The following is an 18,400-nucleotide window of genomic DNA, read 5'->3' as shown; positions in this document are numbered from 1 at the left end:
CCAGCCAGCGTGGCTCAGTGTTTGAACATTGACCAAGGATCCAGGAGATGGCTGTTCAGTTCGCCGTCAGGGCACTGCCCTGGTTTCAGGCTTGATCCCCAGCAGGGGGCGAGCAGGAGGCAGCCGATCTATGACTCTCATCATTAATGCTTTTCTCTCCCTCTCCCTTCCTCTGTCTAAAATCAATAAAGACATATTTTTAAAAAACACACACACACCAAAAGCCCACATTTAAAACTCTTAGAAAGGGTAGTGTATGCATGTTTAGGATTCAAGAGTTATTATACCAGGGTAGAGAATAAACAATCTCCCTCCACTGCTGTGCCCCAGTGACTCAGTTTTTCTCTGAAGAAAGAATCAATATTATTAGTTTCTCATGTAACATTCCAGAGGTGAGTATAAGTCTATATAAGTATCCTTTTTAATATAAATGGTAGCATACTATACACACTGTCTGTACATCCAAAGTCTTTCAGAATGATTTAATTTTCCATTATAAAATTATTGATAATTTTAGAAAATGTGCAAAATGCAAAAAAGTAGAAGAAAAAAATTTCCCAAAGATAACCACTCTTTAAAACATTTTTTAAAAATTGATTTTTAGAGAGAACAAGGAAGGGGAGAAAGAGAGAGAGAAGCATTGATTTGTTGTTCCACTTATTTCTGATGCATTCATTGGTTACTTCTTGTATGTGCCCTGACTGGAGGTCAAACCCACAACCTTGGCATATAGGAGTGATGCTCTAACCAACTGAGCTACCCCACCAGGGCCATAACCACTTTTAATGACTTGTTATATTTTTTATCACTCCCCCCCCACACACTTCATATGGTTGTTTTTATTTAATTTTTAAAATCTTTAGTGGGCATTTTTAAATTACAAAAGTAGTATATACTCGCTGTTAAAAAAGAGATCATCTTGCCTGGCTGGGTGTGGCTCAGTGGTTGAGCATCAACCTAGGATCCAGGAGATCGTGGTTCAATTCCTGGTCAGGGCACATGCCCGGGTTTCGGGCTCCATTCCCAGTCGGGGCTGTGCAGGAGGCAGCCGATCATTGATTCTGTCATCATTGATGTGTCTATATCTTTCTCTCCCTCTCCCTTCCTTCTCTGAAATCAATAAAGATATATTAAAAAAAAAAAAGAGAGAGATCATCTAGAAGTACATAAAGGAAAAAGTGAAAATCCAGCACATGGCCCCATTCCCAAGAGGTAACCATGATTACCATATAATCAAAAATATAAACTGCACACATCAAATAGGATCACATTAAACCAGTTATTTTTGCAACTTGCTTCTGTTAACCTTCTAAGGTTAATAATATGTGTGGGAGGTTTTCCAATCTCTAGGTACAGAGGTACGTAATTATTTTTCATGGCTTATAGCATCTCAAAGTTTGACTGTACTGTAATCAATTAGTCCACTATTGGTGGACTTATAAGTTGTAAAATTTCTGTAAGGTTTCTGAATATTCTGTACTAGAGAAATTTTTGTTTTGTATTTTTTCAATATTATTTTGTATTAGCTTCAGGCGTATAGCATAGTGGTTAGACAATTACAAAGTGTTCCCCTCAATATTTCCAGTATCCACTTGGCACCTTATATGGTTATTATAATATCATTGACTGTATTCCCTATGCTTTACATCCCAATGAGTATTTTGTAACCACCAATTTGTACTTCTTAATCCCTTCGCCCTTTACTCCCCTCCCCCTGCAACCTGTCTCCCCTCTGGTAAACATCTGTTATTCTCTGTATCTCTGAGTCTCTTTCAGTTTTGTTTGTTTGTTTGTTTTGTTCTTTAGATTCCATATCTAAGTGAAATTATATATTTGTCTTTCTCTGACTTAGTTCACTTAACATAATACCCTCTAGGTCCACCCATGCTGTCACAAATGGTAAGATTTCATTTTTTTTTTTTTTTTATGGCTGAGGAAATTCCATTGTATATGTGTACCACAGCTTGTTTATCTACTTGTCTATTGCTGGGCACTTGGGTTGCTTCCATAGCTTGGCTCTTGTAAATAGCTACAGTGAACACAGGGGTGCATATATCTTTTGAATTATGTTTTGGATTTCTTTGAATATATACCCAGAAATGGGATCACTGGGTCATAAGGCAGTTCCATTTTTAATTTTTGAGGAACCTTTTTACTGTTTTCCTCAGTGGCTGCACCAGTCTGTGTTCCCACCAACAGTGCACCAGCGTTCCGTTTTTTCTACACACTCACCAGCACTTGGTATTTGTTGATTTGTTGATTTGTTAATGATAGCCTTCTGCCAGGTGTGAAGTGATATCTCATTGTGGTTTTAATTTGCATCTCTCTGATGATTAGTGACATTGAGCACCTTTTCATATGTCTATTGGCCATCTGTATGTCCTCTACCCATTTTTAATTGGATTGTTTTATTGGTGTTGATTTGTCTGAGTTCTTTATAAATTTCGAATGAACCTCGTATCAGATGTGTCATTGGTGAGTATCTTCTTCCATTCAGTAGGTTGTCTTTTCGTTTCATTGATGGTTTCCTTTGCTGTGCAAAAACTTTAAAATATATATATATATATATTGATTTCAGAGGGAGGAAGGGAGAGGGAGAGAGAGAGAGAGAGACATCAATGATGAGAGTCATTGATCTGCTGCCTCCTGTAGGCCCCCGACCAGGGATTGAGCCCCCAGCCTGGGCATGTGGCCTGACTGGGAATCAAACTGCAATCTCCTGGATCCTAGGTCAACGCTGAACCCCTGAGCCATACCCGGCCGGGCTGTGCAAACACTTTTTAATTTAATGTAGTCCCATTTGTTTATTTTTTCTTGCTTCCCTTGCCTGAGGAGATATATCATAAAAAATATTGGTATGAGAAATGTCAGAGATTTTACTGCCTATGTTTTCTTCTAGGAGTTTTGTGGTTCCAAGTCTTACATTTAAGTGTTTAATCCATTTTGCGTTTATTCTTGTGTATGGTGTAAGAAGATGGTCTAGTTTCATTTTTTACATGTATCTGCCCAATTTTCCCAACACCGTTTATCGAATATAATGACTTTACCCCATTGTGTGTTCTTGCCTCCTTTGTCAAGTGTTAATTGGCAGTATAGGTATGGGTTTATTTCTGGGTTCCCTATTTTGTTTCATTGATCCATTGATCTTTATGTTTGTTTTCATGCCAGTACCATGCTGTTTTGATTACTTTGGCCTTGTACTATAGCCTTGGATGTATCAGGTATCATGATCCCTCCAACTTTAATTCTTCTTTCTCAAGATTGCTGTGGCTATTCAGGGTCTTTTGGGGTTCCATATAAATTTTTGGATTATTGTACTGGAGGATTTCAACTGGGGCTTCCTCTACCTTGTTTCCTTTCCTCCACAGTGACATGTTTACCTAATGTTTGAACTAGTATACATCTAGTTAGGATAAACTTAAGAGAGAATTTTCCTGTCTGCTGTGGAATCATCTCTGGTCCAGGAACACATTATTTATCTAAAATGCCATTTGCATAACCTTTATAGTAGGGTACAACAATGGCAGTGTTGGGCCAAATATTTATGGCCTAGGTTTAGCTGAAACCCAAAGAATGGCTAGACGCTTCTTTCAGAGAGAAGAGGTGCTCCTGTTCTTTGGCAGTTGTTTTCTAGAGAGTTCTATTATAAGCTACTTTACATTTTTGTGGTTTTAAGATAAAACTGCCTCAATTGGCACTCTCCCTCCCACCCCAGGGGAGCACGCCAGCACCATCTCCTTCTTCCTTCTTCCCTCCGAGGGGACCTCATGAGACTTCCAACCAGTGGAGCAATAGGGGACAATGGGCAGCAGCAGTTCCTCCCAAGCTAGCCTCCTGAACCTGTCTCCAAAGCCCCCTTCTCTCTGACTTTCCAGGGAGCCAGAGCAGCCCAGCCTAGGTTCTGTGGTTGCTTCTTTTATGTGCCTTCCTCATTTCATTGTCCTAAGTATATTTTTGCTGCGGCCAATAAATTCTTGCTTTCTTTTCTACACTTTGTCTCTTGATTGAAATCTTTCCCTCATAAAGACAAGAACTGAGATCTCCCCAGTAACAGTAATAAAATGCCATAACGACGAGATGGAAATAATACAAGTAATAATATAGAATGATGATAAAAGCAATGCTGATATTGGTAATGAGGTTTGAGCACTGACTGCATTCTCAAACTATATTATGAACTGTTTGCCACTTGTTTTTAGCTATGTTGTCTTCATTAAACCTCATGGCAACCAAGAAGTTGAAATTATTATCTTCATTTTATTTTTTTAAAGATAGGATATTGATGATTAAAACAACAACAACAAAACCTTGCCTCAATACAGTAAATAATGTATGAGGGGAAAAAATATGATCATAGGGAAGGATTTTGAAAAGTCTGGGCTCATCAAACCAGTAAAGAAATCCAAGACAGTTTCAGCTTTTCCAAAACCTATTAAAATTGCAAGGAGGCGCAGATAACTTTATCAGTTTACTCTTTTGTGTTCAATGTCTAGATAAAATCTTGACATAAGCATGCAAATATCTTAATTGTCCTCAGAATTACCTGACTCTCCCTTCGTTATGGGAGCCTTTCCTAATAGCATCTATTTTATCTCACAAGTGGTTTATCCCAAATATTTGAACTCTGAAGTCCAAATTGGCTTTTACTACATTTTATGGCCAGACTAGCTTTACTGATTGCACTTATCACAAACATATTCCAGATGTTGTCTATACCCTGGCTAAAAAGAGCTGTGTCATCACTATGTAGGTAGCAGATTCCTCTGTGTACTGGAATTTTCCCAGAGCAGGATGTGGGAAACTGGCATCTGTCTGGTTTTTGTGTCTGGGGCTTCCACTTTCTCCCTGTCCCCCAATCACATAGCACTTCCTCCACTGGGTCAGTTCATTCTGGGCTGCCAGTGCTAAACTCAGCCAGCTTCACTTTCCTACATATACTGCCTGACCACTTGTCTAAGGATAATTATAAAATATTTTACCAAAATAATTCACCATGCCCGGCCAGGCGTGGCTCAGCGGTTGAGCGTCGACCTGGGATCCAGGCAATCGGGGTTCGATTCCCAGTCAGGGCACATGCCCGGGTTGTGGGCTCGATCAATGACTCTCTCATCATTGATGTTTCTTTCTCTCTCTCTCCCCTTCTCCTTTCCTCTCTCTGAAATCAATAAAGATATATTTAAAAAATAGAAATAAAAAAAAATTCACCAGATTGATTTCTTCTTATGAAATGTATTTGTCAATAAAATAAAACTTGTACTCCAGAAATTTATTTATTTATTTTTATTATTTTTTTTAAATTTATCTTTATTGAGAGTATTATAGGTGTCCTATTTTCCCCCCCCAATTGACCCCCTCCACTTCGCTCCCACACCCTCCCCAGGCCTTCACCCTGTTATTGACTGTCCATGGGTTATGCATATATGCATATAACTTCTTTGGTTAATCTCTTCCCACCCTCCACCCCACTTCCCTCTTTCCTCTGAAATATGATCATCTGTTGCATGCGTCAATGTCTCTAGATCTATTTAGTTCATCAGATTCTTTCGTTCATTAGCTTCTTCATAAAGAAGATCCTTCAACATTTCCTGTAGTGCTGGTCTGGTGGTGATGAACTCCTTTAGCTTTTTCTTATCTGTGAAGCTTTTTATCTGACCTTCAGTTCTAAATGATAGCTTTGCTGGGCAGAGCAATCTTGGTTGTAGTTCCATGTTTTTCATCACTTTGAATATTTCTTGCCACTCCCTCTGGCCTGCAAAGTTTCTGTTGATAAATCAGCTGACAGTCATATGGGGGCTCCCTTGTAGGTAACTAATTCCTTTTCTCATGCTGATTTTAAGGTTCTCTCTTTGTCTTTTTAATTATGATGGCATTTCATTATGATGTGTTTTTCTGTGGGCCTCTTTGGGTTCCTCTTGTTTGGGACCCTGTGTGCTTCCTGGACTTATAAGTCTATTTCTTTCCCCAGGTAGGGGAAGTTTTCTGTAATTATTTTTTCAAATAGGTTTTCAGTTTCTTGGTCTCTTTTCCCCCCTTCTGGCACCCCAATAATACGAATGTTGGGCCTCTTGAAGTTGTCTCAGAGGCTCCTTATACTATCTTCATATTTCTGGGTTCTTTTTTCTTTTTGCTCTTCTGGTTGGGTGTTTTTTGTTTCCTCATGTTCCAAATTGCTGATTTGATTCTCAGCGTCCTCTACTGTTGATTCCCTGTAAATTATTATTCAATTCAGTTCCTGTAGCCTTCATTTCAAGTTGGTACTTTATTATGTTATCGATTTTCTCAGTTATTTCCCTAATAGTCTGCTTAAACATCCTTATAAACAAAACTCTGAACGCTGTATCTGTTAGCTTGCTTGGATCTGTTTAATTTAGTTCCTCTTCTAGAGATTTCTTCTGTTCTTTCCTTTGTGACATGTTCCTTTGCCTCCACATTTTGACTGCTTCCAGGTGTTTGTTTCTATGTATTAGGTAGAGCTGCTATGTCTCCTGGAATTTGTAGAGTGGCTTTGTGTAGTAGGTGTCCTGTAGGGTCCAGTGGCTCAGCCTCCCCTGTCACCTGACCTGGGCCTTCTAGGTGCTCCCCTGTGTGGGCTGTGTGCACTGTCCTGTTGTAGTTGGGCCTTGGTTGCTGTTGGCGTCACTGGGAGGAATTGACCCCCAGGCCAATCGGCTGTGAGGACCAGCTGCAACTACAGCCAAAGAGCTGCTGTGCTGGAGACACCCCTATGGAGCAGGATTTACTTCAGGGGGGCTTTGGTTCACCAAGTGTGCCCCTTGAGTGTGTCACTTGTGGATGTGGTAGGGTTGTAATCCAGCGTGGTCGAGTCTGACCACCTGGTGCACTGTCTCTGGGGCCTCCGGGAAGTGCAAAGTCAGCCTGTGCCAGTGCCTTGCCCTGGGCCACCCAGCATGAGCTACACAGCAAACTGTAGTTGGCTGCTACTTGTGCTGGGCTTGGCGTTGCCTAGTAGAGGCCAAGCTATGAGCCAATGCAGGCTGCCGCTAGTGCCAGGCCTGGGCCACTTATCAAGCCGTATGGGGCTCGCTGCTGCTTGTTTGAGAGGTTTTAGGAAAGTCCTAAGCATGGGGCTCAAGAGGCCACTTGCACAGAAAAGCCCTGGAAATGGCCTGGATGAGCCTGCAGGTGGGGAGGGGCAGGGCCTCCGGGAATCATGGGGCGGGGCCAAAGGTGTGAGTCAGGTGCTGGCGATTCAAACATGGCGCCTGCCTGCCGGCTGTGTGTGGGGAGGACTCGCCAAAGGAGCAGTGGCTTCCGCCAGCTCTTCTGCCCGGGAGGAAGCCGCCCCTCCACCTCTCGCCCGACTTCAGGCAGGTTAGTTCCTCCCCAGTGTCCCAGGTCCTTTCAGGCTGCTGCCCGGCGCTGGGGCTCAGAGGGAGCGTGTCAGAGTGAGTCTGTGCCGGGCCCTTTAAGAGGAAAGCCTGGGGCTCCCGCAGCCTCTTCGACCCTCAGCGACAGTCCCCCCTGGTTTCACAGCCCGGAGTTGTGGGGACGTCTCTTCCCGGCCCTGGGGCCCTGGGCTGGGGGCCTGCTGTGGCGCTGCGACCCCTCACTCCTCCTGGAAACCCCCACCACCGAGATTCCCTCCCGGGTTTACCCCTAGGCACCGGGTGTGGGCCTGCGGCGAGCCCCGATCTGCCCGCATCTCCGCCTCTCCTGCCGGTCTCGGTGCTGCTTCAGTTCCCTGGTTGTGGGGCTTCTGTGCCGCCAGATTTCAGGAGGTTCTAAGTGATGGTGGTTCTGTATTTTAGCTGTAATTTTGATGTGGCTGCAGGAGGCGGTGGGTGCAGCTGTGACCTACGCCGCCATCTTGTTTCTCTCCCTAGAAATTTATTGACAAATTTCTGGCAAAGCCCGAACATGGTTGTGAAAAAAAAGTTTCTCATAGGGTTTTCAGCTCAACATCAGGAAGGCATTATCCAAATTTGTGCTGTTGACTGACACGCTAAAATTTGACAAGTTAAAATTTCTCAACTGTGAGCCTCACTGCAGGCTTACTCGGGCAGGCTGTTTTCAGGGGACTCCTGAGGTCATCATCCTTGGCACTCTTCCTCTTAGGCTGGTCAGATGCCACAGAAAATAGTCTTTCAAACTTCATTCTAGAGGATGTAGGTCCAGCTGCCAGAGTGCTGGTTTCTGGGTAAGAAAAGAAGGCTGGAGATCTTAACATTTAGTGTGCACATGGCCACTTAATGCCCCTTCTCTCAGTACATTACCCTCTCCTTCAACTGGGCCTGGGGTCCCCAGTCCAGAGACCTTCTGGTTCTGTGCTGTCTTCTCCAGACAACAAGCCTTCAGTCTTTTGTTGAGGTGAAGAGGGCACCTGCTTAACTGCACTGAGTAGGGGAGGGGACATGGGGAGAGCTGCTTCCTAAACTTTCACCTGGTTCTCCTGTTTTAGTCCCACCTTCACCCCCTTCCTTGATACTTGAAGCCACCAGCTCCTGGGCCTTTAGAGAGTCCTACAGCATGAACCAGGTGGCTTCTTAGCTGTCTCCATCACCTGCTTAAGATTCCAATTCTGCTTCTTACCCATATGCTTTTCAGCTTCCAAAATTATTCTGTTCTTGTCTCCTTGTATTTGTGGGCTTATGCCTTAAGCATCAACAACAAAAACCCCTTTACTATTGTTTTAGTGGTTTGGGGAGAGGAGCAAAAGCCAATGTGTCTAGTCGGCCTTCTTACCTGGAGATTCTACTTCATTTCTTTTTTTTTTCTACTTCATTTCTTATCTTTAAATGCCTCAGTGCTGCCCAGCCTGCACCCCCTCGGTCTGCTGTTGGTTCTTGCTTATGCCCTTGAACAGTACTCTCAGCTGCTTTGCTTTTCTTTCTCTCCAAGGTCCCTGCTGATTCTCTTTGTGGAGATTGACTACTGGGAGCGGCTGCTGTTTGAGACGCCCCATTATGTGGCAAATGTAGCTGAGCGTGCGGAAGACCTGCGCATTCTTCATGAAAACCTGCTGCTCGTTGCACGAGACTACAATAAGTAGGGCTCCAGTCCTCGTTGCAGCCCTTCTGTATGCTATTTTATGCCCCCTACAGTATCCATCCTTTACATTTTATCCATCTCAAAAAAAAATTTGTTCATTCTTTTTCTATGGTCCTACAATTATTGCCTTGTAGTTTTTTCTTTTAGCTTTAGGGTCCTCTCCCACCCCATAGGGCCAAGTATATTGTAAGCCTGGGTCACTTCTCTAGGGATGAAACTGACATTAGGATTATGGTCATAGAATAACATCAGATTCATGGAAGCAAGGCCATGCTGTCACCCCTTCTCCTAATGCCCTTGGTACTCATTTCTGGAGTGAGGCTTTGTTCTGGGTTGGATACCTTTTTCAACACAGTTAAAGTCCAAGTGGGTGGAGCTAGCAATCCTTTTTTGAGTGTTTAGAACTGAACTATCCATTATGGTAGCCACTAGCAGGATGTGGCTATTTCTATTTTAATTAATTAATTGAAATTAAATAAATATTAAAAATTCAGTCACTCATTTGCACAGGCTACATTTCAAATGCTTCATAGCCACATGTGGCTAGTGGCTATCATATTAGCACAAATTGTTGAACATTTCCATCATCACAGAATGTTTTATTGGAAAGCACTAGTCTAGAATCATGGGCTTTCCGATTTTTCCACCAAGTTTCTGGTGTGGACGAGAGGTCTTCAGAACTTGTCCCCATTAGCTACCAGTCTGCTCTTATACACAGGATTATTGCCATGCTGTCCCCAGATGAGCAGGCCCTGTTCAAAGAACGTATCCGATTCCTGGATAAGAAGATCCACCCTGGACTCAAGAAACTGCACTGGTCCTTGAAGGGGGCCAGTGCCTTCTTCATCACAGAGTGTCGCATACATGCCAGCAAGGTAGGCCATGGTCATTAGACCCTAAAAGCTGAACAAAAGCTAGTGCATGGGAAATTAATCCTTGAATCTTAGGTAGTGGTGGAGAGACCAGGGAGAAATGGGAAAGAAATTAAGTGTACTTAGGGAAGGATTTAAAAAAAAAAAAAATGTCTTTATTGATTTCAGAGAGAAGAAGGGAGAGGAAGAGAGAGAGAGGAACATCAATGATAAGAGAGTCATTGATGGGCTGCCTCCTGCAAGCCCCCTACTGAGGATTGGGCCCATAACCCAGGCATGTCCCCTGACAGGGAATTGAACCGCAATCTCCTAGATCATATAGGTTGATGCTCAACCACTGAGCCATGCCAGCTGAGTTTTATTTTTATTTTTATGTCAGCAACTCTAGGTAAAGGACAGGTAGGAGGATAGAAATAGGCCCAAAGGGTCTCTTCCCAAGCTGAACCCTCATGGGGGGGTGTGGTTCTGAGTTTAGATACAGGCAATTGTGAATGAGTTCAAGGCATCCACTCTGACCATTGGCTGGCGAGCCCAAGAGATATCAGAAACACTGTTGGTACGCATTAGTGGCAAACGGGTGTACAGGGACATGGAATTCGAGGAGGACCAGAAAGAGCATCGGGCAGCTGTGCAGCAGAAATTGGTGAGCCTGCACCAGGATGTGATAGCCATCATGACCAACTCCTATGAAGTCTTCAAGAATGATGGTCCTGAGGTAAGGGTCCTGTGGTCAGTGCTTTGTGGTGGGGGAAGCCCCCAGTCTCTGCAGTCTATTCAGACCATTCTCTCTCTCTCTTTTTTTTTTTTTAACACCCCTCTCCCCCTCTGTCCATGTGTGCTTCTTAAACATCCTGCTCTATTCTTGAATTCACCCAACCTTTAGTCTTTTAAACTTTCTTCCTTCAGGACTCAGAGTCTTGCCTTTCTACTTAACCAGCCTGTTTCTGTCCCTGTTGGCTGGACCTGCCCTGTTTTCCCTGAGGGTTCTCTTTCCCTTCCCTCTTCCCACCAGATTCAGCAGCAGTGGATGCTATACACAGTTCGGTTGGACCACATGATGGAGGATGCTCTGCGTCTGAATGTGAAGTGGTCACTGTTGGAACTATCCAAAGCTATCAATGGGGATGGAAAGACCTCCCCAAACCCACTCTTCCAAGTCCTTGTAATTTTGAAGAGTGATGTGCAGGGAGGTGTGACACAGGTGGGGACCATTTTGCCCCCAACACCCAAAACTATCATACTTTATTCGCCAGTCTCCCTCAATCCTTAAACTTGACCCTTGGCCTTGACTTTATCCTATGGCCTCCGGACTGGTTCAACCTTACCAGTCCCTGAGGCCAATCTCCTTCATGGCTTATGCTAAGGCTCTCTCTACTGTGTTCCCACAGGTGGAATTCTCACCCACCTTGCAGACTTTGGCAAGTGTGGTCAATGACATTGGCCACCACCTTTTCTCCACCATCTCTGTCTTCCGCCACCTCCCTGAAATCCTCATCAAGCGCAAGTTCCTTCGTGACCCCATCCATACAATAGTGGGTGAGTGGGTAATGGGGAGGGCATCTAGTGCAGGAGTATCAGAGGCTTAGAAATGGGCAGAGCTAGGAGGAGAGACCAGGGCTGTTTCCAGATATACTGGGCCAGTCATCTCCATTATAGGTGGAAAACGCAGGTCAGGGGGCTGGATTGGGGAAGGGAGCAAAGGCAGGGATGGAGATTGAGATTAGGTAAGTGATGCTCAAGGGATTTGGGATTTGGGGTGGGAGATTAAGGAAGGACAAAACTGGGACTGGGTCTGGGATATAACATGTCCGGAAACCAACAGGTGATACATCTGAATCCTACATATTAGATTCATACTTTAACTTTCTGCCTTCTTTATTTTCTAATGCACATGTTTGAGCCATTTCTTTGGGGAGGTAGTTTTGGAGCAGAGAGTCTGGGGCAGTGGTTAGGGGCCAGGCGGGAGCTTGGGTTGGAATGGAAGTTAAGGAGAAGTATTTTGCTGGGTCCTGAAGAGCGAGATGAGGACATCAAGAAGATCCAGGCCCAGATCAGCAGTGGTATGACCAACAATGCAAGCCTGCTGCAGAACTATCTCAAGACCTGGGATATGTATCGGGAAATCTGGGAGATCAACAAAGACTCTTTCATTCGTCGCTATCAGCGGCTCAACCCCCCTGTCTCTTCTTTTGACGCTGACATTGCCCGGTAAGGAGGGCAGGTGGATATGAAGGTCATTCTATAAGAGATATAGAATCTTTGGAGGCATTCTGGAACTAGAGACTCAGGAAGGAAGGTTGGGGGTAGGGAGGGGTGCGGAAAATATGTCCTCAACTATACGGAAGTAACAAGACCTGGGGCATTGGTCCTTTGTTTCTCAGGGGTTGAGGTCAGGTAAGAGCTGGACAAGATTTAGGGAAGAGCAGCTTTGGTGGGGAGTACCCACAGGGTTCTGTTGGAAAGAAGGAAATGCTCGGGATCTAAGGGACGAGAGAAGCGAACACTTTCATTTTTAGAAGGTAGGTTGGAATTAAATTGAAGAAGATGCTGAAATTCTAAAGGCAGGGAAAGAACTCTCATTTCTTTGTCCTCTGGTTATTTATTCATTTGTTAAACAAATGCCATTGTCCTGTGGGCCCTGAGGAATAAAAAGAAGAAATGAACAAGTGTTTCCTCCTGAGCCCGTAGTGTAGGAGGGAAGACAAAAGAGTAGTGCTGGGGCATCTTGAGAACGGGCGAAACCCCAGCCCTGCCACTTTCTAGCTATGTAATCTTTTTTTTTTCTTACTCTTCACCGGAGGATATTTTTTCCATTGATTTTATAGAGAGAGTGGGAGGGAGGGGGAGCCGGAGAGACAATGTGAGATAAACACATCGATTGGTTACTTCCCACATGCATCCTGACCAGGGCTGGGGATCAAGCCTGCAACAGAAGAATATGCCCTTGACCTGAATAGAACCTGAGACCTTTCATTCTGTGGGCTGATGCTCTAACCACTGAGAAAACTGGCTAGGGCTAGCTGTGTAATCTTTTTTTTTTTTTTAATATATCTTTATTGATTTTAGAGAGAGGAAGGGACAGAGAGAGATAGAAACATCAATGATGAGAAAGTTGTCATTGATCGGCTGCCTCCTGCACGCCCCCAACTGGGGATTGAACCCACAACCCAGGCATGAACCTCAATCTCCTGGATCCTAGGCCGATGCTCAGCCGCTGAGCCACACCCGGTTGGGCTAGCTGTGTAATCTTATGCAAGGTACTTAGGTTCTCCGGGTCTCAGTCTCCTGTGAAACAGATATTACACCACCTACCTTATGCGGTTGTGAGATTATTAAATATATGTAAAAGCACTTTGTAAACTCTAAAGTACTGTCCTAATGTACTTACTATTATACAAGCTTCAAATGTGAAAAGTATATGATTAAAGTTTACAAGGTACCAGGGCAGTTCAATGGAAGGAGAGAGAACTTCCAGCCAGGGACATTAGGAAAGGCTTCATGAAGGGAGTGATTTTGAGGCTGGGCTCTGTGGAATGGTTAGGATTTCAACAGGCAGAGATGGACAGTGGGAGGGCATTTCAGGTAGAGAAAATAGCATAAGCGAAGGCATAAAGATGGGAACACATAAGCATGTTTACCAAATAATGAGTAGTTGGAACATAGGTACAGGGATTTATATACAGCAATCAACTTCATTCTCTTAACAATCTTGTGAGGTAGGGTCTTTTATTATCATCATGTTACAGGTGAGAAATGGAGGCTTCCAACAGTTAAATAACATGCCTGAGATCACAGAGCTAGTGAGCACCTGTGCAAACTCAACTCAGGTCTATGTAACTCTAAAGCCTTGAATGCCAGACTAAGGAGCCTGATAGCTATCCTGTAGGCAGTGGTTGGGGGATGGACTGAAATGTGAGACACCTGGGAGTAGAAGAATGCTTTGGAGCTGCTGCACAGGTCTGGGTGGCAGGAAATGAGAACTTGAACTGGCATCAGGGCAGTGGACATGTCTGCAAAGAAAAAAAAATCCTAGCAGGAATATGGGCTCTTTCAGCTACACAGAGGTTGCTAATAACGTGCAGAAGGAGGAGACAGTCCTCAACATCCAGTTTGTGCTGCTGGACTGCTCACATCTGAAGTTCTCACTGGTGCAGCACTGCAACGAGTGGCAGAATAAGTTCACGACTCTTCTCAAGGAGATGGCAGCCCGGCGCCTCCTGGAGCTGCACACCTACCTGAAGGAGAATGCGGAGAAGTATGGGCAGGGGTGCCAGGCACAGACTTGGGGAGAGCAGACCCTGTCTTGTCTACTTACCTGTGCTCTCTTTGCCTGACTTTAGAATAAGCCGCCCTCCCCAGACGCTAGAGGAATTGGGGGTCAGTTTGAATCTCATGGATACCCTACAGCACGACTTGCCCAACCTAGAGACCCAGATTCCTCCCATCCACGAGCAATTTGCCATTCTTGAGAAGTATGAGGTGCCAGTTGAGGAGAGTGTGAGTTCCAGTGATGTTTGGTCTACCCAAGTTCAACCCATGCCAGCAGCAGGTTGTGCGGGAAGCTGATTTCCCACATAGTAGACACTTGTGCTGTCAGGAGGGAGAGCAGAGAAGTGTGGGGGAGGGAAGGTTCAAGATTCAAAAGCCCCTGAGAGCCAAAGCTAACTCAAATAATATTTCTGGTTAGTTTATGAGTTTCTTTTAGGCCCAGCAACTCACTGCTTGATTTCTTTGGGTCTCTTTGCATGTAGAACTTGGCCATAGACTCTGATCTGGAGGATCAGGAAAGAGTCCTTTAAAGCATTGGTGAGAAGGACAGAACTTCTGTTCATGGGTCATCCTCCCCTGCTTGATATCCGCAGGTACTGGAGATGCTGAACAGTCTCAATGGGGAGTGGGTCATCTTTCAACAAACTCTGTTGGACAGTGAACAGATGCTGAAGAAGCACAAGGAGAAATTCAAGACAGGCCTCATTCACTCAGCTGATGATTTCAAGAAGAAAGCACACAATCTTCTGGAAGAATTTGCCACCAAAGGTGCCCCTTTCATATCCTCTGCCCCTTCTTTACTATTGTTTAGACTCAGTCTTTCAACGCCTGCAGTCTAGGGAGGTGCGAACAGGGATGAGCAGAGGAAGGACTGAACTAGGATAGGAAGAGAGCAGTCGCACTTCTGTCAGCAATGCAACTGTTGTCTCTGACTTTTGGTCAAAAGGCAGCAGCCCAGCTCACATTTCCAGTTTTCTTATACCCACCTTCTGAGTCCCACCTGTTTCTGATTCTTGAGCCACATGTAGTAGTTTTGATAAGATTGATCATCATTCTTTGAATGCATTTTCTCTTATTTTCCTTCCCTTCCCCCTCTCACATGAGGAAGAAGTGAGATTTACCCACAAAGAGGTAGGAGAGCAAGGACAGTCCTTTCAGAGGACCTATGGCCTTGAGTGGGAATCGATGAGTTTCATCTTGGGTTTTCCGCAGGCCCCTTCAACAGTAATGTGGGACATCAGGCTGCTCTAGAGCAGATTGCCCAAATGCGGGCGATGCTGAATGCCATGCGGGAAGAAGAAAACAGTCTCCGTGCCAACTTGGGCATCTTCAAGATCGAGCAGCCAGTCTCCAAGGACCTGCAGAACCTGGAGAAGGTGGGGTGCTGAGATAGGTCCTTCTGGTAACCAAGGATAGGGGGCAGGGGGCAGAGGGCAGGTGAATGCATCCAAAGGGCCTGGAAAAACAGCTGGGACTAGGAAGATGGGTGCATGAGGAGCTTTTTTAAAAAATTGATGTAAAACTCAGATAACAAAAGAACTAATTTAAAGTGAACAATTCAGCGGCATTTAGTATATTCACAATGTTGTGTAAACATCACCTCTAGTTCTAAAACATTTCCATCACCCCAAAAGGAAACCCTGTATCTACCAGCAGTCATTCCCATCCCGTCTTTCCCCAGTTCTTGTTGGCCACTGACCTATTTTCTATGCATATGGGTTTGCCTATTCTGAATATTTTATGTAAATGGAATCATACAAATTTGTCGCTCTTTGTGTATGGCTTTTTTCACTTACCATAATGTTTTCAAGGTTCACCCGTGTTGTAGCATGTGTCAGTCAATACTTCATTCCTTTTTATGGCTGAATAATACTCGATTGTATGAATTTACCACATTTTGCTTCTCCATTCACAATTGATGGACGTTGGGGTGGTTTCCACCTTTCGGCTATTGTGAGTAGCGCTGCTGTGAGTGTGTGTGTTCTTGTATTTGTTTGAGTCTCTGTTCCCAGTTCTTGCGGGTATATACCCAGGAGTGGAATTGCTGGATCACATGGTAATTCTATGCTTAACTTCTTGAGGACTTGCCAAACTATTTTCCACAGCAGCTGCACCATTTTACACTCACTAGCAATGTACGAGGGTTTCTATTTCTCTGTATCCTTGCCAACACTTATTTCCCCCCACTTTTTTTTGGTCCTAGCCATTCTGGTGGGTGTGAAGTTGAATCTCATGTGGTTTTGATTTGCATGTCCCTACTGACTAGTGATTTTGAGGATCCTTTCCTGTGCTTGTTACTTGAGGAGCTCTTAAGGCAAGAGAATGGAGAAAAAAAAATCTGAACTGAGGAGGGAGCTCTATTGCCTGGAGGGAAAAGCTTCTCAGATGAGAGGAGCAAAGTACCCGAGTTTTTGTCAGGAAGGAAAAAGGCAAGAGTCATGTTACTAAACACATCTTTCTGCTCTCTGCCATGAAGGAGATAGATGCACTCCAGCAAATCTGGGAGATCACACGGGACTGGGAGGAGAACTGGAACCAGTGGAAGACTGGCCGGTTCCTCACCCTGCAGACGGAGGCCATGGAGACCATGGCCCATGGACTGTTTCGTCGCCTCACAAGACTAGCTAAAGAGTATAAGGTGTGTGGAGAAAGGAGAGGGAGGCAGAACATAAGCCAATGGAGGAAGGGGAACTGTGTGGGGAAGATTACCAGCTCTTCTGATGCTTCCCACTTTTGTTCAGGACCGAAACTGGGAAATTATTGAAACCACTCGATCAAAAATTGAGCAGTTCAAGAGGACCATGCCTCTCATCTCAGACCTGCGAAACCCTGCCCTTAGAGAGAGGTGAGCCTGCTCCTCTGCTCCTGGGGCGACCCTCAGGCCTGTGCTGTCATTGGTCCTTTTAGTTGTTCCCTCCATGGTGATCATAGCTCTCTGTGCCCCTCTTTCCACAAACACACGTCTGGAAGAAGCCTTCACTAGAGCCTGCCATAGTCCTCTGTTTCTCCCACTGTCCTGGGTTCCCTGTCTTCCTGGTTCCTTCTCTGCGTCCTTCCCCTTCTGTCTCCTCTCACTTTATGTTGTCTGTCACAGCTAAGCTTTATGCATTCTGTTATAAAAAGTTCTTTTTTAAAAATAGTTTATTGATTATTAGAGAGAGAGGAAGGGAGAGGGAGAGAGAGAAACGTCAATGTGAGAGCCATTGGCTGCCTCCTACATGACACCTACAGGGGACTGAGCCTGCAACCCAGGCACGTGCCCTTGACCGGGAATTGAATCAGCAGCCTTTTGGTGCATGGAACGATGCCAACCAACTGAGCTACACTGGCCAGGGCAATAACTTTCTTCCTTTATGGTTTTTGCTCCTGTGCTTATTTAAGACCTCCTCTACCCCAGAGTTATAAATGCATTCTTTCCAACTTTTTTCTAATTCTTTATAATTTTGTTTTTCAAGTTTAACTTTTTTAATGTATCTGGAATTTATTATATGATAGAAGGGTCCTTTGAAACCACTGAGGATAGAATAAACTATCTTACAAATGGTGTTTTAATAATTAATTATCTATCCCTTTAGGAGAAAATAATTTTACTTCTTTTGCGTTGCCTCTAGTGTAATGTTTTTGGCAATGTTTCACCATTGAGTATTATGTGGTTAAGTATAAACTATCCCACTTTATTTGCTTAAGTTATTTAACCTCTCTAAGCCTCAGTTTCTTCATATATTAATGGAATGACAATAATTCATCATTTATAGAGTGGTTGTGAAAATTAAGTGAGATGTTTCACATAGAGCACGTAGCCTGGTACATAATCTATGATAAACCTGTAGTAATCCATCTTAACTGCCTCTCCAGAGAACCAGCACCTCAATCTCTGTATTCCCCACAGTGCCTAAGTTGCATTTTAGAGCCTATTTAGTAAAAAGGTGTGGAATCATGAATAAATAAATACAAGAATCATAATATCCCAATGGGAGAAAGCCCAAGGAGTGACGCTAATACTTTCCAGTAGGCCTTGGTGTCCAGCCTCCTCAACTGACCTTTTGTCCCTGGCTGCAGGCACTGGGATCAGGTCAGAGATGAGATCCAAAGGGAGTTTGATCAGGAATCTGAAAGCTTCACCCTGGAGCAGATTGTGGAGCTTGGGATGGATCACCATGTGGAGAAGATTGGGGAGATCTCTGCCTCAGCAACCAAAGAACTGGCAATAGAGTTGGTATGACAGAATCCTCTCCCATACTCCCCCACTT

At 44.3% G+C, this 18,400-nt stretch overlaps 1 protein-coding gene across 1 annotated transcript in view; it reads left to right on the top strand.

The window, feature by feature from the left end:
* DNAH2 (dynein axonemal heavy chain 2) overlaps positions 1-18,400 on the top strand; it is a 101,578-nt gene that overhangs the window by 28,231 nt on the left and 54,947 nt on the right. Inside the window, exons 14-26 of the mRNA XM_087825883.1 lie at positions 8,860-9,006; positions 9,728-9,884; positions 10,357-10,596; positions 10,894-11,082; positions 11,270-11,417; positions 11,897-12,089; positions 13,936-14,136; positions 14,222-14,378; positions 14,744-14,918; positions 15,363-15,526; positions 16,627-16,788; positions 16,892-16,995; positions 18,210-18,366. Of these exons, the coding sequence (XP_087682009.1) occupies positions 8,860-9,006; positions 9,728-9,884; positions 10,357-10,596; positions 10,894-11,082; positions 11,270-11,417; positions 11,897-12,089; positions 13,936-14,136; positions 14,222-14,378; positions 14,744-14,918; positions 15,363-15,526; positions 16,627-16,788; positions 16,892-16,995; positions 18,210-18,366 (2,194 nt within the window). The remainder of the gene's footprint in view (positions 1-8,859; positions 9,007-9,727; positions 9,885-10,356; positions 10,597-10,893; positions 11,083-11,269; positions 11,418-11,896; positions 12,090-13,935; positions 14,137-14,221; positions 14,379-14,743; positions 14,919-15,362; positions 15,527-16,626; positions 16,789-16,891; positions 16,996-18,209; positions 18,367-18,400) is intronic.

Source organism: Miniopterus natalensis, chromosome 17 (genome assembly GCF_054644295.1).
Source record: "Miniopterus natalensis isolate mMinNat1 chromosome 17, mMinNat1.hap1, whole genome shotgun sequence".
Lineage (NCBI taxonomy): Eukaryota > Metazoa > Chordata > Mammalia > Chiroptera > Miniopteridae > Miniopterus > Miniopterus natalensis.
Note: the sequence above shows the minus strand (reverse complement) of the source record. Positions and strands in the feature narration are given on the sequence as shown.